The sequence below is a fragment of the Sus scrofa genome, chromosome 1 (genome assembly GCF_000003025.6).
Source record: "Sus scrofa isolate TJ Tabasco breed Duroc chromosome 1, Sscrofa11.1, whole genome shotgun sequence".
Taxonomy (NCBI): domain Eukaryota; kingdom Metazoa; phylum Chordata; class Mammalia; order Artiodactyla; family Suidae; genus Sus; species Sus scrofa.
The window spans coordinates 238,197,432-238,219,747 of NC_010443.5; the positions used below are offsets into that span (position 1 = coordinate 238,197,432).

Here is a 22,316-nt window from a genome sequence, read left to right on the forward strand (position 1 = left end):
GCCGAGTGCTGGGCCAATCACGTGTTGCGCCTTGCTGCGGAGGAAGGAGCGGGGCATAGGGAGCGCAGAGACCCCGCCTCTCCACGCGGAGGGGCGGGCGAAGAGTGAGAGGGGATGGCCCGCCTCAGAGCTCAGCGAGACAGCGCTTAGGGGCCGGGCCTGATGGGGGCGGAGCCACGCATCTCTGCGTGCGCAGGGCGGTGCCCGGAGAGGCCACGCCTCTTCCGCCCTGCCTTTTTTTTTTTTTTTTTTCCACCCGCGTGTACCTAGCGGACGCAGTTGTCTTAACTCCTGTGCTTGGCGGTAGAAGGGCGAGATGGCGGCGGAGGTGTTGCCGAGTGCAAGGTGGCTGTACTGTGGAGACCCCGAAGAGAGCCAGAGAGCTTTACTGGGTAAGGACTGCGGAGCCGGAGCAGAGCTCCCTGTAACTTCCTCCCTTTCTGTCTCGGTATCTACAGCCCTCGTCTTCCCTTACTGGTCCGTCCCCCTTCTCAGCTGGGCCAGATCCCTTCCAGGCTCTACTGCTACTTAGGGCTCGGCCAGGGTTCCTCTGTCATCTCACCGCGTTTCTGTCACCACCTTCCCGCTGAATGAGGCCTTACCAGTTACCCCTTCCCAGTACTCTAGACCCGGTCATCTCCTCACCCATCAAGTCTCAAACCTGCTCCATTTACTTTCCTCCATTGGGCAGAATTTTTCTTTATCTTTTTAGGTCTGGTCCAGGCCTCGTCAGTTAGTCCCATTTCCCCTAGTTATTCCCTCCCGTCGAAGCCCCTCTCTCCTCAGGCCTCCCCTTACCTTCCCATCCCCTCCCCATCCTCTTCCCACCTGGATCCGGATCTCCTTAAGCCCTCCTTTGGGGAGTTCCCATCATGGCTCAGTGGTTAACGAATCCGACTAGGAACCATGAGGTTGCGGGTTTGATTCCTGGCCTTGCTCATTGGGTTAAGGATCCGGCGTTGACGTGAGCTGTGGTGGTGGTCGGATCCCGCATTGCTGTGGTTCTGGCGTAGGCCGGTGGCTACTGCTCTGATTAGACCCCTAGCCTGGAAACCTCCATATGCCGCGAATTTGGCCCCAGAAAAGACAAAAAACAAACAAAAAACAAAAAAAAACCTCCTTTGGGCCAGGACCTGGGCCTCTTTGCCATCCCCATTCCTTCAGTCACTCCCTCTCATTGACTGTCTGTTTCCTCTGCATCATACTCTCTTGGTCCTTCTGCTCTCATGTCATTCCTGGGCTACAATCTTACAGTCCAGTTCTCCAATGGGAAGCTGCAGAATCCAGGCAACATGCGCTTCACCTTGTACAAGAGCAATGATTCCACAAACCCCAGGAAGAGGAGTCAGCGGATCCTGGTAAGTGCTGCAGTAGCTTGTTTTCTCCACTCTGCAGGCTTCAGGAGGCCCCTTGGGTGTGGAAGGGAGTGAGAGGAGAAAAGCAGGGGATAGCAGATTAGCCTTAAAGAACTTTGAGCCCCAGCAGGCTGGTGTGTGGGAGCAGGCTCCATTCAGTTTCACACTTATGGTGAAATGATAGCCCTTTATTCATTTGTTCATTCAGCAACCATCTATTGAACCCCCACTGTGGCTCTGGGCCGTAAGCAGCTAGGGAGACAACTAAGTCAGACATGGCCCCACCCGGAGGGAGCTCATAATCTAGAGCAGCATTTCTCAATCTCAGCACGACTGACCTTCTGACCCAGATAATTCTTTGTTGTGGGGACTGTTCTGCACATCCCTGGTGTTTAGCAGCTTCCCTGGTCTCTACCCAAATATACCTAGCACCTCCTCGTTGTGACAATAGCATGTCAGACATTCCCAGATGTCCCCATAGGGGTATTTCCCTGGGTTGAGAACCACTGATCTAGAGAAGTGAGAACTGGATGTAGGGGACACTTACACATAAGGAGACAAAGTTCAGGATTCCAGGGAGGGAGGGTACAGAGCAGGGCAAAGTGCGCTCTGCTTGCCAGAATGCCTTCTTGTGGCAGGATGCATTGGAGCCCTGAAGGATGGAGGAAGGTTTGACAGCTGAGGCTAATATTCCAAGTGAAGAGGACACCAAGGACAAACATGGGGAAGCAGGAAAACTTGGCTATGATTGAGGAGTATATTAGCCATTTCCATGGTCCTGGGAGCATGTAAGGAACAGTCATGGAAGAGGTGGCAAAGAGGTTCAAGAAGGGGTTAGACTTTGGGGTTGCCTGCAGGATCATTTTGTTGCATGCCTCTACGTGCTCAGCTACTCTCCCAAGCTCCACCAAGAACTTTCTGGCCTAGCTGGAAGCCAGCAATACCTGGGGCTTCCCTTTCAAAAATCCTTTTGCTTTTTCCCCAGGGACACCCAAAATTCACTTAAAGATAGTGGAGCTGGATCATCTCAAAGAGGCTCTCCCTGTTCTAATCTACTGTGGTTTGGAGTCTAAAGCTTCTGTATCTGAGGTTGCTCAGCTGTGGGAAGTCAAGATATTTATTATCTTTCAGCATTGGTTGTAATGGAACTTTCCCCCTCTCCATTTTAGGCAGCTGAAACAGACAGACTTTCCTATGTGGGAAACAATTTTGGGACTGGAGCCCTCAAATGCAACACTCTCTGCAGGTAGGGACAGGGTAAAGGGATTGCGGGGAGTAGAGGGTGGTGGCGGCAGCCCTGGCACTGCTCTTCTCTGCCTTTATTTTAGGGGCAATGGGGGAAATCTAGAGAGGTTTCTCAAGTTTCTGTGTTCCCAGACCCAGTGGCCTTCACACCAGCATGTAGACATTCCTGAAAATGAAAAGTGACTTAGATTTGTTTAATTTCCTAAAAATCTCATTTATTTACAATCTTGATGAGTTTTTTTAACTGAGAGCTAATTGACATATGACATTGGTTTCAGGTGTATAACAATGATTCAATATATGTACATATTGCAAAATGGCAACATGGTAAGTCTAGCTAACATCCATACTTAATTACAAAATTTTTTCAACCAGAAGTTTATACTTTTTGATCACCTTCATTAATTTTCACCACATCGTTAACTTATAATAGTCTTTTGTTTTTAAGCATCTTGTTCACAGAAGGCAGCAGTCTTCATTAATTGGAATGTGTGATCAATAGGCCAAAGCTTACTGGAAGTCTGCCTTGGTACTAACTGTAAGAAAAGGATTTGGTGCTGTCCAAGGCGCCAGGATTTCTCTCTGACTCTGGAAAGATTGACTGACTTTGGGCAACTCTGCCCTTTACTGACCTCTAGTCCTCCCTTCAGCACTATGAAGATTTTCCAGCCTGAATGGTCTGTACCTAAGGGGTTGGCATGCAGGCAGTGTCCCTGTGAAAGTATGCATCCCTAAACCACAAACAAGGCCCTTTCAGAGCGCCTCCAGACTGCTCTGACAGAAGTCAGATTAATGTGTATATGCTTGAGGCTTTGCTGTGGCTGTGGCGCTGGCCGGCAGCAACAGCTCTGATGAGACCCCTAGCCTGGGAACCACCATACGATGCAGGTGCAGCCCTAGAAAGAGCCAAAAAAAAAAAAAAAAAAGAAAATGTGCATATGCTTGAAACTTTGAACTTTTTATCATCCCTTTAAGAGATTGTCTAGTTTAAACCGATATTCTCATTTTTACCAAGTTTTTACTTGTCTTTGCCTCCCTAGAATTGGTCCGTGCAGGAAATGCTAGTGTAAGTCTACTTCCTTCTAGCCCCAGAGTTTCTCTCTGCAGCAGTGAGCCCAAATGTGATCAGACACCAGAAGCAGCTGGTAGCTCCCCCACCCCCACCCCCTCATCCCTTCCCTCCTTTCTCTCCCCGTGCAGAGAATTGCTGCTCTAGGGAATTAGTGTTACTCATGAGCAGGTGATGCATTCCTCAGGTGTATGGCGGCAGGAAGAAGGTTGAGAAGTTTTAAGTAGGAAAAGGAGATTGTGTTTATTAACAATACATTTTGAGTAATCCATTGGCACTGGTGCTGTTCCTTCTTTATTCAGGCACTTTGTGGGAATTTTGAACAAGACCTCTGGCCAAATGGAAGTCTATGATGCTGAAATGTTCAACATGCAGCCACTGTTTACAGGTAGGTCCCAGTCAGGAGGGCTCAAAGAAATGCTGAATTAGATTTGCTGGATGAGTTCGTTTTGAGTTTTGATTTGTAAAATAACATTTGTGGCTATTTTTTAAAGTTTTTTTTTCTATTTGAAAAAGTTTTAAGAGTGCTTTTTACTGAGCAAATAATTATTGATGACCTATATGCTCCAGGCATAGGATATAGCAAAAGAGACACAGATCCTATCCTTACGTTGATGGACTGGAGATCCAGAAATTAATCTTAAAGCAAGTTGAGCAATGATTAAAGCACATTATTGGAGGGAATGTCTGATACTTTTTCCATCGATGGCCTTTCTTAATTCTTTTTTTTGTGTGTGTGTCTTTTTAGGGCTGCTGCACCCGTGGCATATGGAAGTTCTCAGGCTAGGGGTCGAATCGGAGTTGTAGCCACTGGCCTATGCCACAGCAGTGCCAAATCTGAGCTTCATCTGTGACCCAGACCACAGCTCACGGCAATGCTGGATCCTTAACCCACTGAGTGAGGCCAGGGATTGAACCCCCGTCCCCACAGATACTAGTCTCGGGTTCATTACTGCTGAGCCTCGACAGGAACTCCTTAATTCTTTTTTTTTTTTAATTTTAATTTTTAAATTTTTTTGCCTTTTGTAGGGCTGCACCCGTGGCTCATGGAGGTTCCCAGGCTAGGGGTCTAATTGGAGCTGTAGCCGCCGGCCTACACCAGAGCCACAGTAACACAGGATCCGAGCCATGTCTGCATGCAACCTACACCACAGCTCACAGCAACGCCAGATCCTTTTTTTTTTTTTTTTTTTGTCTTTTTTTTTGCTATTTCTTGGGCCACTCCCGAGGCATATGGAGGTTCCCAGGCTAGGGGTCCAATCCGAGCTGTAGCCTCCGACCTACGCCAGAGCCACAGCAACGCGGGATCCGAGCCGCATCTGCAACCTACACCACAGCTCACGGCAATGCTGGATCGTTAACCACTGAGCAAGGGCAGGGACCGAACCCGCAACCTCATGGTTCCTAGTCGGATTCGTTAACTACTGCGCCACAACGGGAACTCCCCCTTTTTTTTTTAATTTTTTTTTTTTTTTTGTCTTTTTGCCATTTCTTGGGCCGCTCCTGCGGCATTTGGAGGTTCCCAGGCTAGGGGTCCCATCGGAGCTGTAGCTGCCAGCCTACGCCAGAGCCACAGTAACGCAGGATCCGAGCCACGACGGGAACTCCTTTAATTCTTAACTGTTCTGGTTGGGGTAGAGGTTTTAGAATCTTTGAGAGATGATAGGAGTTATTTATAGGCTGGACAGTAACTTTCATATTGATGAAAAGTCTCTACACTTTCTAATTTGGGTGGAGAGCCTTTTTTTCTTTGATCTAGTGGGAGAAGTTGCAGTACTACTCTGTTTCAGAATCTTAGAATGTTTAGAGCTAGAGTGGGATCTTTCAAAATGATATAAGAAATGGAGTTCCCGTCGTGGCGCAGTGGAAATGAATCCGACTAGGAACCAGGAGGTTGCGGGTTTGATCCCTGGCCTTGCTCAGTGGGTTAAGGATCCAGCGTTGCCGTGAGCTGTGATGTAGGTTGCAGACACGACTTGGATCCCACATTGCTGTGGCTGTGGCGTAGGCCGGTGGCTACGGCTCCGATTAGACCCCTAGCCTGGCAACCTCCGTATGCCGTGGATGCAGCCCTAAAAAGACAAAAGACAAAAAAAAAAAAAGGATTAAATTCAGGGGGCTCCTGTTCCCCACAAAGCCATGGTGGGAGAGGATGTAGATAAGGATCATCAGGATCATGATGAATCTGCCTGATAGTTTTGGAGGCATTAGTTCTAGTAGCTTTATTCTCTCAAAGCATTTCGTAAGGACCAGGACCTACTTCGTGGAAACATATGTAATGTTCAAAAATATACAAAAATTTACATATAATTTTAAAGGTCTTTTGGCATCCCAAAGCCCATCTGTGAATTTCCTAAGGGTTCAGGGTCTCTAGGTTAAGAATTTCCTGCTTTGCAATTATAACTATGTATGAATTATACTTCAAATGCTCTAACTTCCAAGGAATCAAAGAAAACTGTTCATTAATTTGTTGATTAAACACATTTTTGGGAGTTCCTGTTGTGGTTCAGAGGTAAAGTGAGCTGTGGTGTAGGTAACAGTTGTGGCTTGGATCTGGTGTTGCTGTGGCTGTGGTGTAGGCAGGTGGCTACAGCTCTGATTCCACCCCTAGCCTGGGAACTTCCTATGCCGCAGGTGTGGCTCTAAAAAGCAAAAAACCCAAAAAAACACATTTTTGTTTTACACGTAAAAAATTTGTAAATATTGGTTAATTCTAGCCAGCATATGTAAAAAATACACCATTTATTGGGTCCTTACTATGTGTTAGGCACTGTTCTAAGCACTTTTGATGTACTGTCATTTATTTCACATAACAACCCTGTGGGGTAGGTATTCCTTTTTTTTTTTTTTATCAGTGACAAAACTGGCATAGAGGTTAACTGACTTTGCCAGGGACATACTGCTGGTATTTATAGGAGAGCTGGGATTTAAATGCAGCCAAGGCCACTTCAGGGCTTGTGCAGCTGTCCACTAGATTATATTGCTCTTTGTATGAACACTGTGGGAGATTAGAGAGCTTTGTGTAAATAATACATACCTCATGCTTGTGCCTGCTTTTAGATTTTTTTTTCCTATTTTTAAAAAATTTTTTTTATTTTCAGGTGTATAGCATATGATGTGTTTTTTTGTTTGTTTGTTGCAGTTTATATCATCATAAGACATTGAGTCTTAATTCCCTCTGCAGCACAGTAGATCCTTGTTGCTTATCTAATTTATGCATATTAGTTTGTATCTGTTAATACCATACTTCTAATTTGTCCCTCCTGGTAACTATAAATTTGTTTTTTATGTTTGTGGGTCTGTTTCTGTTTTGTATATGCACTCATTTGTATTATTTTTTTAGATTCCACATATAAGTGATGTCATACAGTATTTGTCTTCTGTCTTATTTCACTAAGCATAGTAGGGAAATGGACTTCAAGTCCATGCATTTTGTTGGAAATGGCAAAATTTCATTCTTGTTTTATCCCTGGGTAATATTCTATTGGAAATGTGTATATATATATGGCTAGAATAAATCAATATTAACAATTCTTTAACATATGAAAACAAAAATGTGCTTCATCAACAAACTAATGTACAATTTGAAATATATACACAATGGAATATGTGACAATGCTGGATCCTTAGCCCACTGAGCAAGGCCAAGAATTGAACCTGCTTGCTCGTGGACACTATGTCAGGTTCTTAATGTGCTGAGCTACAATGGGAACTCCTTTATTCCTTTTCTGATATTTCATTGTTAGTGTACAGAAATTCAACTGATTTCTGAATGTTAATCTTGTATCCTGCTACTTTGCTGAGTTCATTAATCAGATAAAGTTGTTCTTGTGTGGAGTCTTCAGTGTTGTCTATATCATGACATCTGCATATAGTGACACTTCTACCTCTTCTCTTCTGGTTTGGATACCTTTTATTTCTTTTTATTGTCTGTTGTGGCTAGGACTTCTAATACTGCATTAAAATAAATTGGGCATCCTTATTTTGTTTTTGATTTTAATGGGAAGGCTTTCAGCTTTTCTTTGTTGAGTATTAAAGTGGCTGTGGGTTTGTCGTAAGTGGCTTTTATTATGTTGAGATATGTTCCCTCTAAACCCACATGAATGCATGTTGAATTTTGTCAAATGCTTTTTCTGTATCTATGGAGATGATCATGTGGTTTTTGACCTTTATTTTGTTAATGTGGTATTTGACCTGCATATGTTGAACCTTCCTTGTGAACGTGGGATGAATCCCACTTGGTTGTGGTGTATGATCTTTTTTATGTGTTTTTGGAATTGGTTGGCTAAAATTTTGTTGAGAAGTTTTGCTTTTACAGTCTTCAAAGATACTGACCTATAATTTTCTTTTTTGGTAGTATCTTTGTCTGGTCTTGGTGTTAGGGTGGTGGTGGCTTCATAGAATGTCTTTGGGAGTGTTCCTTCTTCAATCTTTGGAAAAATTTAAGAAGGATGAATGTAAGTTATTTGTATGTTTGATAGAATTTGCCTGTGAAGCCATCTGGTCCTAGACTTTTGTTTTTGGGGAGTTTTAAAAATTGCATATTCAGTTTTATTTCTAGTGATTGGTCTGTTCAAATGATCTATTTCTTCTTGATTTAGTTTTGGTGGGCTGTACATTTCTAGAAAGGTGTCCATTTCTTCTAGGTTGTCAAATTTTTGTTGGCATATAATCGTTCATATTATTCTCTTCTGGGTTGTTTTTTGTTTTTTTGTTTTTTGTATTTCTACAGTATCAGTTGAGATTTCTCCTTTTTCATTTCTTAACTTATTTGGGTTTTCTCTTCTTGGTGAGTCTGGCCAGAGGTTTGTCAATTTTGTCTACTCTTTCAAAAAACTACCTTTCGGTTTTATTGGTTTTTTTTCCTAATGTTTTTATCTCTGTTTTATTGATTTTTCTGATCTTTGATTTCCTTACTTCTGCTGACTTTAGGTTTTGTTTGCTCTTTTTCTAAGTCTTTAGGTGGTAGCTTGATTTGAGATTTTTCTTTCTTTCTTTTTTTTTTTTTTTTTTGTCTTTTTGCCATTTCTTAGGCCGCTCTCACAGCATATGGAGGTTCCCAGGCTAGGGGTCGAATCAGAGCTGTAGCCACCAGCCTACGCCAGAGCCACAGCAACGTGGGATCTGAGCCATGTCTGCAACCTACACCACAGCTCACGGCAACGCCGGATCCTTAACCCACTGAGCAAGGGCAGGGACCGAACCCACAACCTCATGGTTCCTAGTCAGATTCGTTAACCACTGCGCCATGACGGGAACTCCTCAGGATATTTTTTAATTTCCTTTTTGATTTCTTTTTTGACCCATTGGTTTTTCAGTAGCATGTTGTTTGGTCTGTTTTTTTTTTTTTCTCATTTTTTTCCCCCTGTGTTTGAGTTCCAGTTTCATGCCATTGTGGTCATAGAAGATGCTTGAAATAATTTCTATACCCTTAAATTTGTTGAGGTTAGTTTTGTGCCCTAATGTGTGGTCAGTCCTACAGAATGTTCCATGTGCACTTGAAAAGAATGTGTAATCTGTTTTTGTTTGTTTTGTTTTTTTGTATGTGATGTCCCGAAAATATCAGTTAAGTCTGACTGTTCTATTGTGTCATTTAGAATCTATTTTGCCTTATTGATCTTCTGTCTAGAAGGTCTATTCAGTGATGTGAGTGGGGTATTAAAGTCTTCTATTAATATTGTATTCCCATCAATTTCTCCTTTTATGTCTGTATTTGTTGTATGTATTTGGGTGCTCCTGTGTTAGGGGCATATATATCGACAATTATAATACCCTCTTCTTGATGGATCCTTTTATCATTAAATAATGTCCTTCTTTATCTTGCTTTATGGCCTTTGTTTTAAAGTCAGTTTTGTCTGATAGGAGTATTAAAGCTCCTGCTTTCCTGCCATTTCCATTCGCATGAAATATCTTTTTCCATCCATTCACTTACAATTTATATGTTCCTTTGCCCTAAGTTTTGTCTCTTGAAGACAGCATATTGTAAGCTATAGGCTGCCATTCTATTCTTTTTAATTAGAGCATTCACTCCATTGACATTTAAGGTAATTATTTTTTTAATGATTTTTATTTTTTCCATTATCGTTGGTTTACAGTGAAGGTAACTATTGATAGGTATTTATTGACATTTTAAACCTTGTTTTCTAGTTGATTCTATGTTTCTCCTTTGTTCCTTTTTCTTTTTTTGGTTGGATGATTTCCTATTATTTTATCCTTGTGTCCTCTTCTCTTTGGTTTTTGTGTGTGTGTATTGTTTTTTGATTTGTGGTTGCCCTGTTTTGCCAGTATGTTAAGCCCTTCCTGTATCTCCTTTCTTTAGATTGATAGTCATACAGGCTCAAACACATTCTTAAAAAAAAAAGTCTAGATTTTCTTACTCTCCTCTCCCACGTTTTATGCTTTAATGTCCTTTTCCTACATCTTCATGTTTATCCTTCTGCTGTTCCTTGTGTTTATCGTCACTTTCACAAATGTTTTTTTCTTTTTGATCTGCATTCTGGCTTATTTAAGTGATTATTTTCCAATTGGTCTTCATCCTATATCTTCTTTACTATTTATAGGAGACCTTTCACTATTTCTTTTAGAATGAGTTTAGTGCTGTATTATTTTAGTGGTTTTTTTTTTTTTTTTTTTTTTTGCATTTTAGGGCCACACTTGTGGCATATGGAGGTTCCCAGGCTAGGGGTTGAATCAGAGCTATCACTGCTGGCCACAGCCACAGCCACACAGGATCCCAGCTGCATCTGTGACCTATACCACAGCTCATGGTAGCGCCAGATCCTTAACCCACTGAGTAAGGCCAGGGATTGAATCCAAAACCTCATGGTTACTAGTTGGATTCATTCCACTGCACCACAGCGGGAACTCCTCAGCATTTTTATTACCGTCTTTGGAATTTGGGGTCTGATAGATTGGTTAACCATGTTTCACTGTTTGTTCTTTTAGGGGTGTTTCTATTGCTCTTTTAATTAAGAGCAGTTCCTTTGCCTTTTCATTTTACTTGCTTTCTCTCTTTCTCAGAATTTGGGAGAACCAGTTAACTATTGTGGTTTTGAAGGAGTGTTGTTATGTGGGGATGTCTTGAGGTAGGCTGTGTGTGTCCAGTGTCTTCAGTGCGAGGGTTCATTTTGATATGAACACCAGTCATGTTTTCTTCAGGGCATGGTGGCTGCTGTCACCTTGATGGGTGTGGTTGGTGTTGGGGGGTCTCAAGTCCGTTGAGGATGTGAGGTGACTTTCTGGCCCATGGGTATTGCTGCCCTGTCAGGGGTGGGGTTTGCTTCCCAGTTGCTAGACCGGGTCTTTTTCTGGAGGTTGGTTGGCCCAGATCTCATTGTGCACAGTGAGTGGTGTTTGCCGGGTGTTTGCCCCATTTGGATTGGGAAGTGTGGCGGCAAGGCAGCAGCCGCCAGTGCAGAGCTCTGTCTGCCCTGATTGTTGGCAAGGGAGCATGTGCACACTCTTCACGAGTAGAGTCTGGGCCTCTCCAGCCCGTCTGTCTGTCCCAGCAGCCAAGGTGGGGCTTGTCTCCTCCACGCAGGACCCCAGGCCGGAGACACCCAGCCTGAGGCTCCACCTGCTAGCTCCCCAGGGCCAGGGTCTGCCCACGTAGACCTCTTTCTTTCACATCCCTCTCAGGCTGGAGGTCCTGACCCTTGGCCTTTTTTGGCCCTTCCTGGTTACGTGGAAGTCTTTCTTCCAGCTTCGGTTGTACAGGAATTTCTCTGCTAATTTCCAGTTAGTTTTCTGTGAGAATTGTTCCACATATAGATATGTTTTTGATGTGTTTGTAGGGAGAGATGAGCTCCACCTCCTCCTACTCCGCCCTCTCGTTCTCTCCTCCTTAGGTCTTTTTTTTTCTTTTTTCTTTTCCTTTTTTGCCTTTTAGGGCTGCACCCACCACATATGGAAGTTCCCAGGCTAGGGGTTGATTCTGAGCTGCAGCTGCTGGCCTACACCACAGCCATGCCATATCTAAGCTGCATCTGCGACCTACACCACAGCTCATGGCAATGCTGGATTCTTAAGCCATTGATCGAGGCCAGGGATCGAACCCACATGCTCATCGATCCTAGTCAGGTTCGTTAACCCCTGAGCCACGAAGGGAACTCCCTCCTTAGGTCTTTTACAAGGAGGGCAAAACCATCTACTGAAAAGAATGAGGACTTGGCTTTAATCCCAGTGAACTGACCTGGGGCAAGTCATTTCCCTTGGAGGCCTCATTTTTCCTTATTTGTAAAATGAAGAGCTTGGACCAAATGACCCCTTCACTTGACTCCTTGATTGATGCTTCACATTCTCTACTTCTGTACTAAAGCCTCATCCTAACGTGTTCCCAGTACACCCTCCTGCTGTGGTCCAGCGAGTCCTGTAGCAAGGAAAGCTGTCTTTCTTAAATTAACTGTTAAACAGATTTAATGAAACACTATTATCTGTAGGCCTTACGGTTTGTTTTTGTTTTCTTTCTGTTTTTATTTTGTGTTTTGTAGACGAATCAGTTGAGAGTGAGTCAACACTGGAGAGTCAGGCCAAATCTTTTAGAGAAAAGGTAAGTGTGAAAAAACCAAGACGTGAGACCTAACATGGGTTCCTTCCAGGCCTGGGGTTTCTCCATCAGTAAAATGAGCTGGTTGGAGACAAGGGTCTCCCTGGCTGCTCCCGGCTCATTCAGTCTGTGGTTCTCTGAACAGTTCCTACCTGCAGAGGCCTCCTCTCTGGGGCAGCTGTAATTAGTGCTGGCATGTGGAACCAGTTCTCTGGGCTCGTCCTGTAGCATTAACACTTGTTCTCAGGATTTAGTCCAAATTTTAGAGAATATTGGTTGTAGCCTAGAAACTTCACGTCAAGACAGAAGTAAACTCGGATTTTCAGTGTAGAAGGTTCCTACAAAGCTTAGTTTAGCCCAGGAGGGCAAACTGACTGAATCTTCAGTGCTGCCACCGAGAAGGGCTGTGAGGCTGTCTTCAGGCTCAGAGCCAGAGTGAGCTCTCTGTTAGCACTGTCTGTACTTGGGTTAGGTAAGCCATGTGGCCCAGACCTACCAACCCTAATTCCAGTCAAGTTTTTCCTTTTACAGGTAGAGACACTGTTGCTTCATAGATAGCTTATCGCAGTTTACAAAGCAAGTGCTTCAAATCTCTTAATATCATTTGGTTCTCACAACAAACCTTTGAGGTAGTTAGAGATGAGTTAGCCCAATTTATAGGTGAGGTTTTAATGGCTCAGAGAGGTCAAGAGTTTCCCTGCAGTCACGCAGCTGGAGTCGCAGTTCTCAGGCGATCCGCAGTGACAGAGTTGTCTTTGGCACAGATGGATTCGTGCATTGAAGCCTTTGGTACCACCAAACAGAAGCGGGCTCTGAACTCCAGGAGAATGAACAAAGTCGGCAGTGAATCTTTGAATCGTGCAGTGGCTAAAGCTGCAGAGGATATTATTGATTCAAAGGGAGTGACTGGTAAGCAGCTGGAAGTTGGGGTAAGAGGCTGCTTGTATAACCAGCTTTCCCTTCTGTTGAGATCTTCTGCCCACCCCACAGATGGAAACGATGGGAGTAGGGCTGGATTCCTTGTTTTTTTTTTTTTTTTTTTTTTGTCTGTTGTACAGACCTAATTTAAAGTTTTCCAAATGATCAGCCAGTTGTCTCTCCTACTGTACTGTAAATATTTAGTAGCATACCTTTCTCTCCCGACTCTACTGCAAGTCCCTTGTGGGGACCATGCTGTATCCACCTTCCTTGCTTTGTGTTACGGGTAGACATGATAGTCTGGAGGCCATCAGCCTGGCGGGGAGGTTGGGCCACATTGGCGGACGTGTTCAGATGAGAAGTTCTGGGCTAATGATGATCTCGAGCACATGGGTTGCAAAGAACATTGAGGAAGTGGAAGCCAAGCAGGGAGACGCTGACACTGGCTCTTCCTTTGTTGAACAGCCCTAGTCAGTGATGCCATCCACAGTGATTTGCAAGATGACTCTCTCTACCTCCCTCCCTGCCATGCCGACGCAGCCAAGCCTGAAGACGTGTATAAATTTGAAGACCGTATCCTTCTTGCGGGGGAAAAGTGCCGCCTCGTTTCCAAGTGGGGATCTGCACAGAGGAGTGGCATGGCTGGACTCTCTGAGGGTGTCCATGGTCCTGCAATGCTCCCGGAAGCTATCCCCAAACCCTTGTGGTTGCCCCAGTGCCGTTGCTGGGACGTCCTCACCAGCTGAAGGATCTGCTGTAGCACCAACCTCTTACTTAGCCTTTGAGATTCAAACCCATCCCTCAGCACAAAGCAGAATGCCCCCAGCTCAGCTCTGTGGGAAGGTCATTTTCTGTGAGGAGTCAAAATACAACTTTTAAGTTGGCCAGTGCTGAAAGTCCGGGGCAGACTGGTTTTGTAAATAGAAGGGTTGGAACGTAGAGTTTCCACACTTGTGGTTGTAGTTGGATGGAAAATGCCCGCAGTGGATCTGTGATAAGAGAAGGCAGAAAAGCCCAGACAGGGAATGAGTATTAGGGAGCACTGAGTCCCTGAGCTCTGCCCAGATATACGGTGTGATCGTTCCCTCTCTGAGCCTCAGTTTGCCAATTTCTTTTCTTTCTTTCTTTTTTTTTTTTTTTTTTTTTTTTTGTCTTTTGCCTTTTCTAGGACTGCCCCCTCGGCATATGGAGGTTCCCAGGCTAGGGGTCTAATTGGAGCTGCAGCCCGCCGGCCTACACCAGAGCCACAGCAACACGGGATCCGAGCCGTGTGTACGACCTACACCACAGCTCATGGCAACGCCAGATCCTTAACCCACTGAGCAAGGGCAGGGATTGAACCCGCAACTTCATGGCTCCTAGTCGGATTCATTAACCACTTTGCCACGACGGGAACTCCCCATGTTCGCCAATTTCTAAATAGGCCACTACAAGATGATCTAGCTAGTTGGATGTTTCCATCTCGGTCAGGTTGTTTTCTTGACCTATAACTGGTTCTTTCCCCTGCGGAGTATGACGCTCTTCAGAGCCCGTCTGAAGCTTTCAGGAACGTCACATCAGAACAAATACTGAAGATGATCGAAGAGAACAGGTACCCCACTTGGGTGGCTGGAGTGTCTGGGGAGTGATCTTGGGACACAACAGTAGTCAGACATGAAGCGGACCTTGGGTGTCGGTCAGTAAGGATGTATGCCTGTTCAGCATTTGAACACAAACGAGCTTGAATGTTTGGGCTTCCGGGCCTATTGTCGGTGTTCAAGGGGTGAGCTGCTTCGGTGTGGCTGGGCAGAGGGTGGTAAGGCTTGTAGCCTGGGTCTGGGTACTGGAGCTGACCTGTGTCCCTCCCCTAGTGTCATGCTGATGCAAATTGTTACAGGAGAGGCCCAGGTGCTGGCTTGGGAATAGGTGCCTGCAGAAGGGATGGTACATCTGTGGTGATGTGTTGCGTGAGCTTTTCTAAAGTTAAATTAGTGTATTTTAGGAGTTCCCGTCATGGCGCAGTGGTTAACGAATCCGACTAGGAACCATGAGGTTGTGGGTTCGGTCCCTGCCCTTGCTCAGTGGGTTAGGATCCGGCATTGCCGTGAGCTGTGGTGTAGGTTGCAGACGCGGCTCGGATCCCACGTTGCTGTGGCTCTGGCGTAGGCCAGTGGCTACAGCTCCGATTAGACCCCTAGCCTGGAAACCTCCATATGCCACTGGAGCGGCCCAAGAAATAGCAAAAAAGACCAAAAAAAAAAAAAAAAAAAAATAGTGTATTTTAAATAATTCAGAGATTATTTCCTTTCCTTCCCCTATTTTTGGCCTTTAAAGTAGCTTTTCTTGGGAGTTCCTTGGTGGCCTAGCAATTAAGGATTTGGCGTTGTCCCTGCTATGGCTCGGGTTAAGTCCCTGGCCTGGGAACCTCTACATGCCATGGGCATGGCCAAACCCCCCTCCCCCTAGCTTTTCTTTTATGATGATAGTGGCGGGTTTTTTAACTCAAATTTTCTTTCTGTAATTTCATCTTGAGGAAATAAAAAGTTGTCAGCCCTAGATTGGTTGCCCAGATTTTGGGGAATTTTGGTCAGTGAATCCAAAGTCTAGAAAAATACATTTTTTCCTTCTCTCCAAAGATCCATTGCCAAACAAGAGCTCATTACTGGTTCTTTATTGTCTTAATGTGATTGAGGCACAGGGGCAGGTGAGGGAAAGAGTTCTGGGTTGGAAGTCTGGGAAACTGAATCCCCAAGCTCTGCCCGATGGACTAGGTGATCTTCCCCTCTCTGAGCCTGTTTTCCTCTCTGTAAAATGAGGCTGATATGAGACAGTTTTTTTGTTTTGTTTTTGTTTTGTTTTTTTTTGCAATTTTTTTGTCTCTTTCGGGCTGTACCTACAACATATGGAGGTTCCAGGCTAGGGGTCAAATTAGAGCTGTAGCTCCAGCCTATGCCACAGCAATGTGGGATCCCAGCCGAGTCTGCAACCTACATCATAGCTCACGGCAACGCTGGATCCTTAACCCACTGAGCGAGGCCAGGGATTGAACCCACGTCCTCATGGATGCTAGTCGGGTTCCTTAACTGCTGAGCCACGACGGGAACACCATATTTTTTTTTAGTTTTGTTTAGGGCCGCACCCAAGGCACATGGAACTTCCCGGGATAGGGGTTGTATTGGAGCTGCAGCTGGCAGCCACAGCCACAGCAGTGCCAGATCCTTAACCCACCGAGCAAGGCCAGGGATCAAACTTGCATCCTCATGGATACTAGTCAGATTCCTTACCACTGAGCCACAGCGGGAACTCCCATGAGATGATTTGAAGGGCCTTTTTTTGCTGTGAGTCCAAGATCCTGATAGTGGTAGAACAGTACATAAAAATAATAGCCAGCATCAACTGAGCTCTTATGTGTGCCAAGCATTGTTTAATTTAATCCACAAAAATCCACGGGATGAGGGTACTATCATTGGCCTTAAGTTACAGAAGAAACCAAGGCACCGAGATGTTCAGAAACTTGCTCAAGGCACTGCATGGCGGAGGAGGGATTCAGGAGTCACCCAAGTAGTTGAGAGCCAGTGCTCCAGACTGCCACATGCAGATTGGAAAGATGACGGCCCACCACCAGTGCAGTTTTAATGGAAACAGCCTCAGTCATTCATTTATGTGTTACCGATGGCTGCCTTTGTACTACGGTGGGGGTGACCATATCGCCCCCAAAATGTAAAGTACCTACTATCTGGACCTTTACTGTCCCTGCACTGAATCATGCTCCTCCTCATCTAAGGAGCTGGTGGGATGGATGGCCCTCGCTCAGTTGCTGACTGTGTGTGTATACTCGCGAGGTGTGAGATGTGCCTGCTGTTTTCATTGCGAAGGAGTAAATGGCTCCTGACAGAGCCAGTTTCACGTGTTCTCCTTTTCCCTCCCTTGTTGCAGTCACTGCTCCTTTGTCATTGAAGCGCTGAAGTCTTTGCCATCAAATCAGGAGAGCCGAGACCGCCAGGCCCGGTGCATCTGGTTTCTGGACACCCTCATCAAGTTTCGGGCACAGAAAGTGATTAAGCGGAAAAGTAAGTCCAACATAGACTTTTTATTCTAGTTATTTCCAGTCTGTTACTTGTCTATAATTCTTAGATCAGCTCTAGTGAGAGAAGAAAATGGACATGTCTGTCCAGGTCTTTATTTTTTATTTTATTTTTTTAGGGCCACACCCATGGCATATGGAAGTTCCTAGGCTAGGGATTGAATCGGAGCTACCATCACCCGCTCACACCACAGCCCCAGCAACATGGGATCCAGGCCACATCTGTGACCTACACCGCAGCTCACTGCAACACCGGGTCCTTCACCCTCTGAATGAGACTAGGGATTGAACCCGCGTCCTCATAGATACTCGTCAGTTTCGTTACTGCTGAGCCACAACAGGAACTCCCAGGTCTTTATTGTTAACTGTGTAACAGTCCTGTTGGTACTGCTGATGTGACGTACTGAGAGAACCCGCCAAGGGCCGCCCTCATGTGAAGATGGGGTTGGATTATACGATTGCTCAGAGCTCACAGTCAGTACTTCTGTTCCGCATTAGGCAAAGTTGAATATCCAGTCAGATCAAATGACCGTCTTAGGGATAGTTGGACAAACATAGTTGTATGGGGAGAACAATTGGCCTTAGTCATGAAGGCTTGTGGCCGTTGTTGTGTCAGCTTATTTCTGACTGGGAGAGGGGTCAGTTTCTGCTGGTAAGCTGTGTCTCCTGTAGCTAGGCTGTGGGTGGCTGCCACACACTCACATCTACCCAGAGTTGGGAACCCAGAGGGAGCCCTTGGTTTTAAGCATAAGGTGTATGCAGTCCTGTTCCTGTGATTGGGCGCCTGGAGTCTATACAGACGAACCTGCTTCTATTGTGCTTCACTTTATCATGTTCTGTACATACTGTGTTTTTTACAGATGGAAGGTTTGTGGCAACCTTGTGTTGGGCAAGTCTTTTGGGGCCATTTTTCCAACAGTACTTATTTGCTTACTTTGTATCTTTGTGTCACATTTCAGTAATTTTCACAATATTTTGAACTTTTACATTATTATATTATGATAGTCTGTGACCAGTGGTTTTTTTTTTTTTTTTTTTGTCTTTTTTGCCTTTTCTTGGGCCGCTCCCATGGCATATGGAGGTTCCCAGGCTAGGGGTCGAATCGGAGCTGTAGCCACCAGCCTACGCCAGAGCCACAGCAACGTGGGATCCAAGCCGTGTCTGCAACCTGCACCACAGCTCACAGCAACGCTGGATCCTTAACCCACTGAACAAGGCCAGGGATCGAACCCGCAACCTCATGGTTCCTAGTCGGATTTGTTAACCACTGAGCCAGGACGGGAACTCCATGACCAGTGATCTTTGATGTCATTGCTATGACTTGCTGAAGGCTCAAATGATGGGTAGCATTTTTTAGCAGTATTCTTTTTTTTCTTATTTGGCCACCCTGTGGCATATGGAGTTCTGGATCAGATGCAAGCTGTAGTTGCCATCTAAGCGGCAGCTGTGGCAATGCTGGATCCTTAACCCACTGTGCTGGTCTGGGGATTGAACCTGAGTCCCATGCTCCAGAGATGCTGCTGATCCCCTTATGCCACACCAGGTTACTGTTTTTTGTTTTTTGTGTGTGTGGGCTTTTTTTTTGCTTTTTAGGGCCGCATCTGTGGCATATGGAAGTTCCTAGGCTAGGGTTCAAATCAGAGCTACAGCTGCTGGCCTATGCCACAGCCACAGCAACATCAGATCTGAGCCAAGTCTGTGACCTACACCACAGCTCATGGCAGTGCTGGATTCTTAACCTACCGAGCGAGGCCAGGGATAGAACCTGCAACCTCATGGTTCCCAGTCGGATTTGTTTGTGCTGTACCACGACTGGACCTCCCTGTTTTGCTTTCTAATGTCTTTTGAATTCTGTGTCTTTAGGCCTCATTGGAGCCTATTTTTCTTTTTTCTCGCTGTCCCATCATGAATATCTCTTGAGCACGTATGGTCTGCAGGTGGAAGCATGCCTGAGCACACTTTGATTTGAAAGGGCTGTTGTGTTTCATGGTCCCCTTCTCTTCCTCCATGCTCCTGTTCACTCCAGTGGCCCAACTGCTGTCCTCTTCTCCCAGCTCATAGGTGAGGTGTGGCCTGAGAGTTTGAAAAGAAAATGATCCAGCTCCACTTTGTCTTGTAGGTGCCCTGGGACCTGGCATTCCCCATGTCATCAGCACCAAACTGCTGAAGCACTTTACCTGCTTGACCTACAACAATGGCAGGTCAGGGGCCTTGATTTCTTGGCTTCTGCCTGTAAAGGTGGAAGGAGGGGGGAGGGTGCTGAGAGGGGGAACTCCGGGCTTGGACTGCAGTCGATGTCCACAGAGACACTGCTGAAGAAGACACTGCCACTCGAGGGGGTCTTGGGGTCAAGTGAGTTTAGGCAACCTCTGGGAGAGGTTGACATTAAAGGCTCTGGGAAGTGCTGCAACAGAGATTCACATCACCCACTTCTTATTTTATTTTATTTTATTTTTTTATTTTATTTATTTTATTTTATTTTATTTTGTTTATTTATTTTTTTTATTTTTTGTCTTTTTGCCATTTCTTGGGCCGCTCCTACGGCATATGGAGGTTCCCAGCCTAGGGGTCTAATTGGAGCTGTAGCCACCGACCTACCTCACAGCCACAGATCTGAGCCGCGTCTGCGACCTATACCACAGCTCACGGCAACACCAGATCCTTAAGCCACTGAGCGAGGCCAGGGACCGAACCTGCAACCTCATGGTTCCTAGTCGGATTTGGTAACCACTACGCCATGACGGGAACTCCCCACATCACCCACTTTTTAAATGGACCCCTTTCTGATGTCCGCAGTTCTGTGGAGGGGCAGCGTGATGACCTTGGGGAGAGAACCCCAAGCAGCGCACCCGGGCTTCGTTCCTAGCCTTTACTTGAGTGTATTTGATGCTCTGAGTGTGCTTGAAAGAATCGCCAGCAACTCAGTTTGGGCTACCTTTTCCCAGCAGCCCTGCTGAGCAGGCTGGGAAGACAAGGTGGGTCCTCACCAGCACAAGGCTCTAGTTGTGCCTGGGGAGGGTGTGGGTGCGGCTTTCTCTGCAGATTTGGATAAATTATCTTAGAGTTGAATTTTGTCTCTCTCACTGCTACTGATTTGCAGTTTGCGGAATGTAATTTCGGACTCTATGAAGGCAAAAATCACCGCCTATGTGATCATACTCGCCTTGCACATAAATGACTTCCAGATTGACCTGACGATGTTACAGAGGGACTTGAAGCTCAGTGAGAAAAGGTGAGCACGACACAAGCCAAAGCTCCCTTAGGGCACCCGATGTAGTTCTGGTTCTGCTGGAAAGCATGAGGCACTGTCAGGGGACCTGGGAATAATGATTAGAGGATGGGCACCCAGCCATTACCACGTGCCTTTGCTGGCTAGCTAGGCCTAATGTTCAATCTGTCATAAGATCGCTGTGATTTCCTTAAGAAACAATGGAAGAGTCTTCGGTTCAGAGAAGTCAGTGACTTTCCCAGGATCACACAGCCAAGAAGGGGAACAGTTGGGCTTCAAACCTGAACCTTCCATCTCTAAGTAACCAAGGAGCCTCCAGTCTCCAAATTGCTATTACTGGGAAAAGGGATTCTGTATGGCCCAAGGCCCGTAACCTGGGGTTGGAAGTCATGTAAGAGAACCCAATTTCAGCTTAGCAAAAAGAACTTTCTCAGAGTCAGATGGAAGGGGCTGCCAGGGAAGGTGTTCAAGGCAAAGTAGAACTGTGGTTGGGCAGGGATGTCCCTTTTGGGCTTTTCTGACCAGACTGGAAGGGTTGGCAGAGGGGACCTTTCAGCCTTTTGTAGCCTTGTTAGAAGGGGTTCAGACTGCGTAGGGAGCAGAACCTCCCAGGATGCTGAAAGTGGGGTGTGTTGGCCTTTGTCAGTGATTCAGGGGCATCTGACCTCCAAAGACTGAGGGTGTTCCAGGAGAGCCTAGGAGAACACCCTTATCTGGATTTTTTCCAGCAGTTCACAGGGGGTTTATTCTGCGGGCTTTCTCACGGGTAGTGAGGCTGAGCACATAAGAGAAAGCGAATCCTGGACCCTGTTCAGTTCTCACAAACAGGCCCAGACCTCATTATAGGAAGTAAACAGTTATCAACAGGATCTAGATAACCTGGTGTGCCATCACCTATACAGATATTTTCTAAAGGCAACACATGGAATTGGGAGTCTGATGGCTCTGGGGGGATCTTGTCTGCCTCAGCTGGGAGCTTTGCTCCTTGTGGCCACCTTAGGGTCTGTCCTTGGGGCCTGAAGCACAAATGTGCCGCTCCCTCCTGCCAAGCCTCCCTGAGCAGTCCCGCTGGGGAGACTCTACATGTTTTATGTATTTGTCCTTTAGGATGATGGAGATAGCCAAAGCCATGAGGCTGAAGATCTCTAAAAGGAAGGTTTCTCTGGCAGCGGGCAGGGAGGAGGATCACAAACTGGGCACTCTGTCCATCCCACTGCCTCCAGCCCAGACCTCGGACCGTCAGTCAAAGCGGAAGAGGATCTCCTAGAGGTGTGCTTTCCAGATGGACCATTTTGGCCACATCATAGCCACTCCTTCTGTTCATTTGCTTTTTTATTTTTATGAAAGAGGAAAAAGGAAGCCTTGCCTTGGCACAGGTACGAAGCCAGAAGCCAGCATCTCCGTCGTGCTGGTCTTAAGAAGAAACTGAAAGCGTTGGCCCTGCTGGACTCCATCTCCCTCCTTTGGTGTTGCCGTGATTGTAAATGGCAGGTGGTTCCCGTGTGGGGTGTGGGAGGGTGGGGTCTGCGGAAGCTGGAGGAGAAAGATCTCACAGGCTGAGCCTTGGGCCACATCTAGTGGATAAAGGTTAATAAAAAGAAATGTGAAGTGCTGTGCTTAGCTCTGGAAGATCCAATGGAGGACGTGGTGAGTACACAGCCCGGCAGGGCTGGGAGAGGAGGCTTCAGGCTAATTTAGTTCCAGGCTGCTTTAACAGAGTGCAGCCAGATGAGAGATGAGCTCAGTCGCTCTGCCTGGCTCAGACCCCAGAGAGGGCGGGGGTCAGCTCTGAAAGCCACATTTTTAAGGGGTTGTGAGTCGGTCAAAAGAGTTTAATACAGAAAACCAATGGTTCTAGATATTCTTAAGGAGAAAGGAGTTTAATACATGGA

At 45.9% G+C, this 22,316-nt stretch overlaps 1 protein-coding gene across 1 annotated transcript; it reads left to right on the forward strand.

Annotated features, from left to right (window-relative positions):
* POLR1E (RNA polymerase I subunit E) lies at positions 228–22,044 on the forward strand. Its single transcript, XM_021066147.1, has 12 exons — positions 228–392; positions 1,255–1,358; positions 2,525–2,601; positions 3,972–4,057; positions 12,159–12,217; positions 12,979–13,123; positions 13,598–13,705; positions 14,627–14,723; positions 17,048–17,181; positions 19,315–19,396; positions 20,296–20,427; positions 21,532–22,044. Exons 1-12 carry the CDS (start codon positions 317–319, stop codon positions 21,689–21,691), a joined length of 1,260 nt encoding a protein of 419 aa, XP_020921806.1. The 5' UTR covers positions 228–316; the 3' UTR covers positions 21,692–22,044.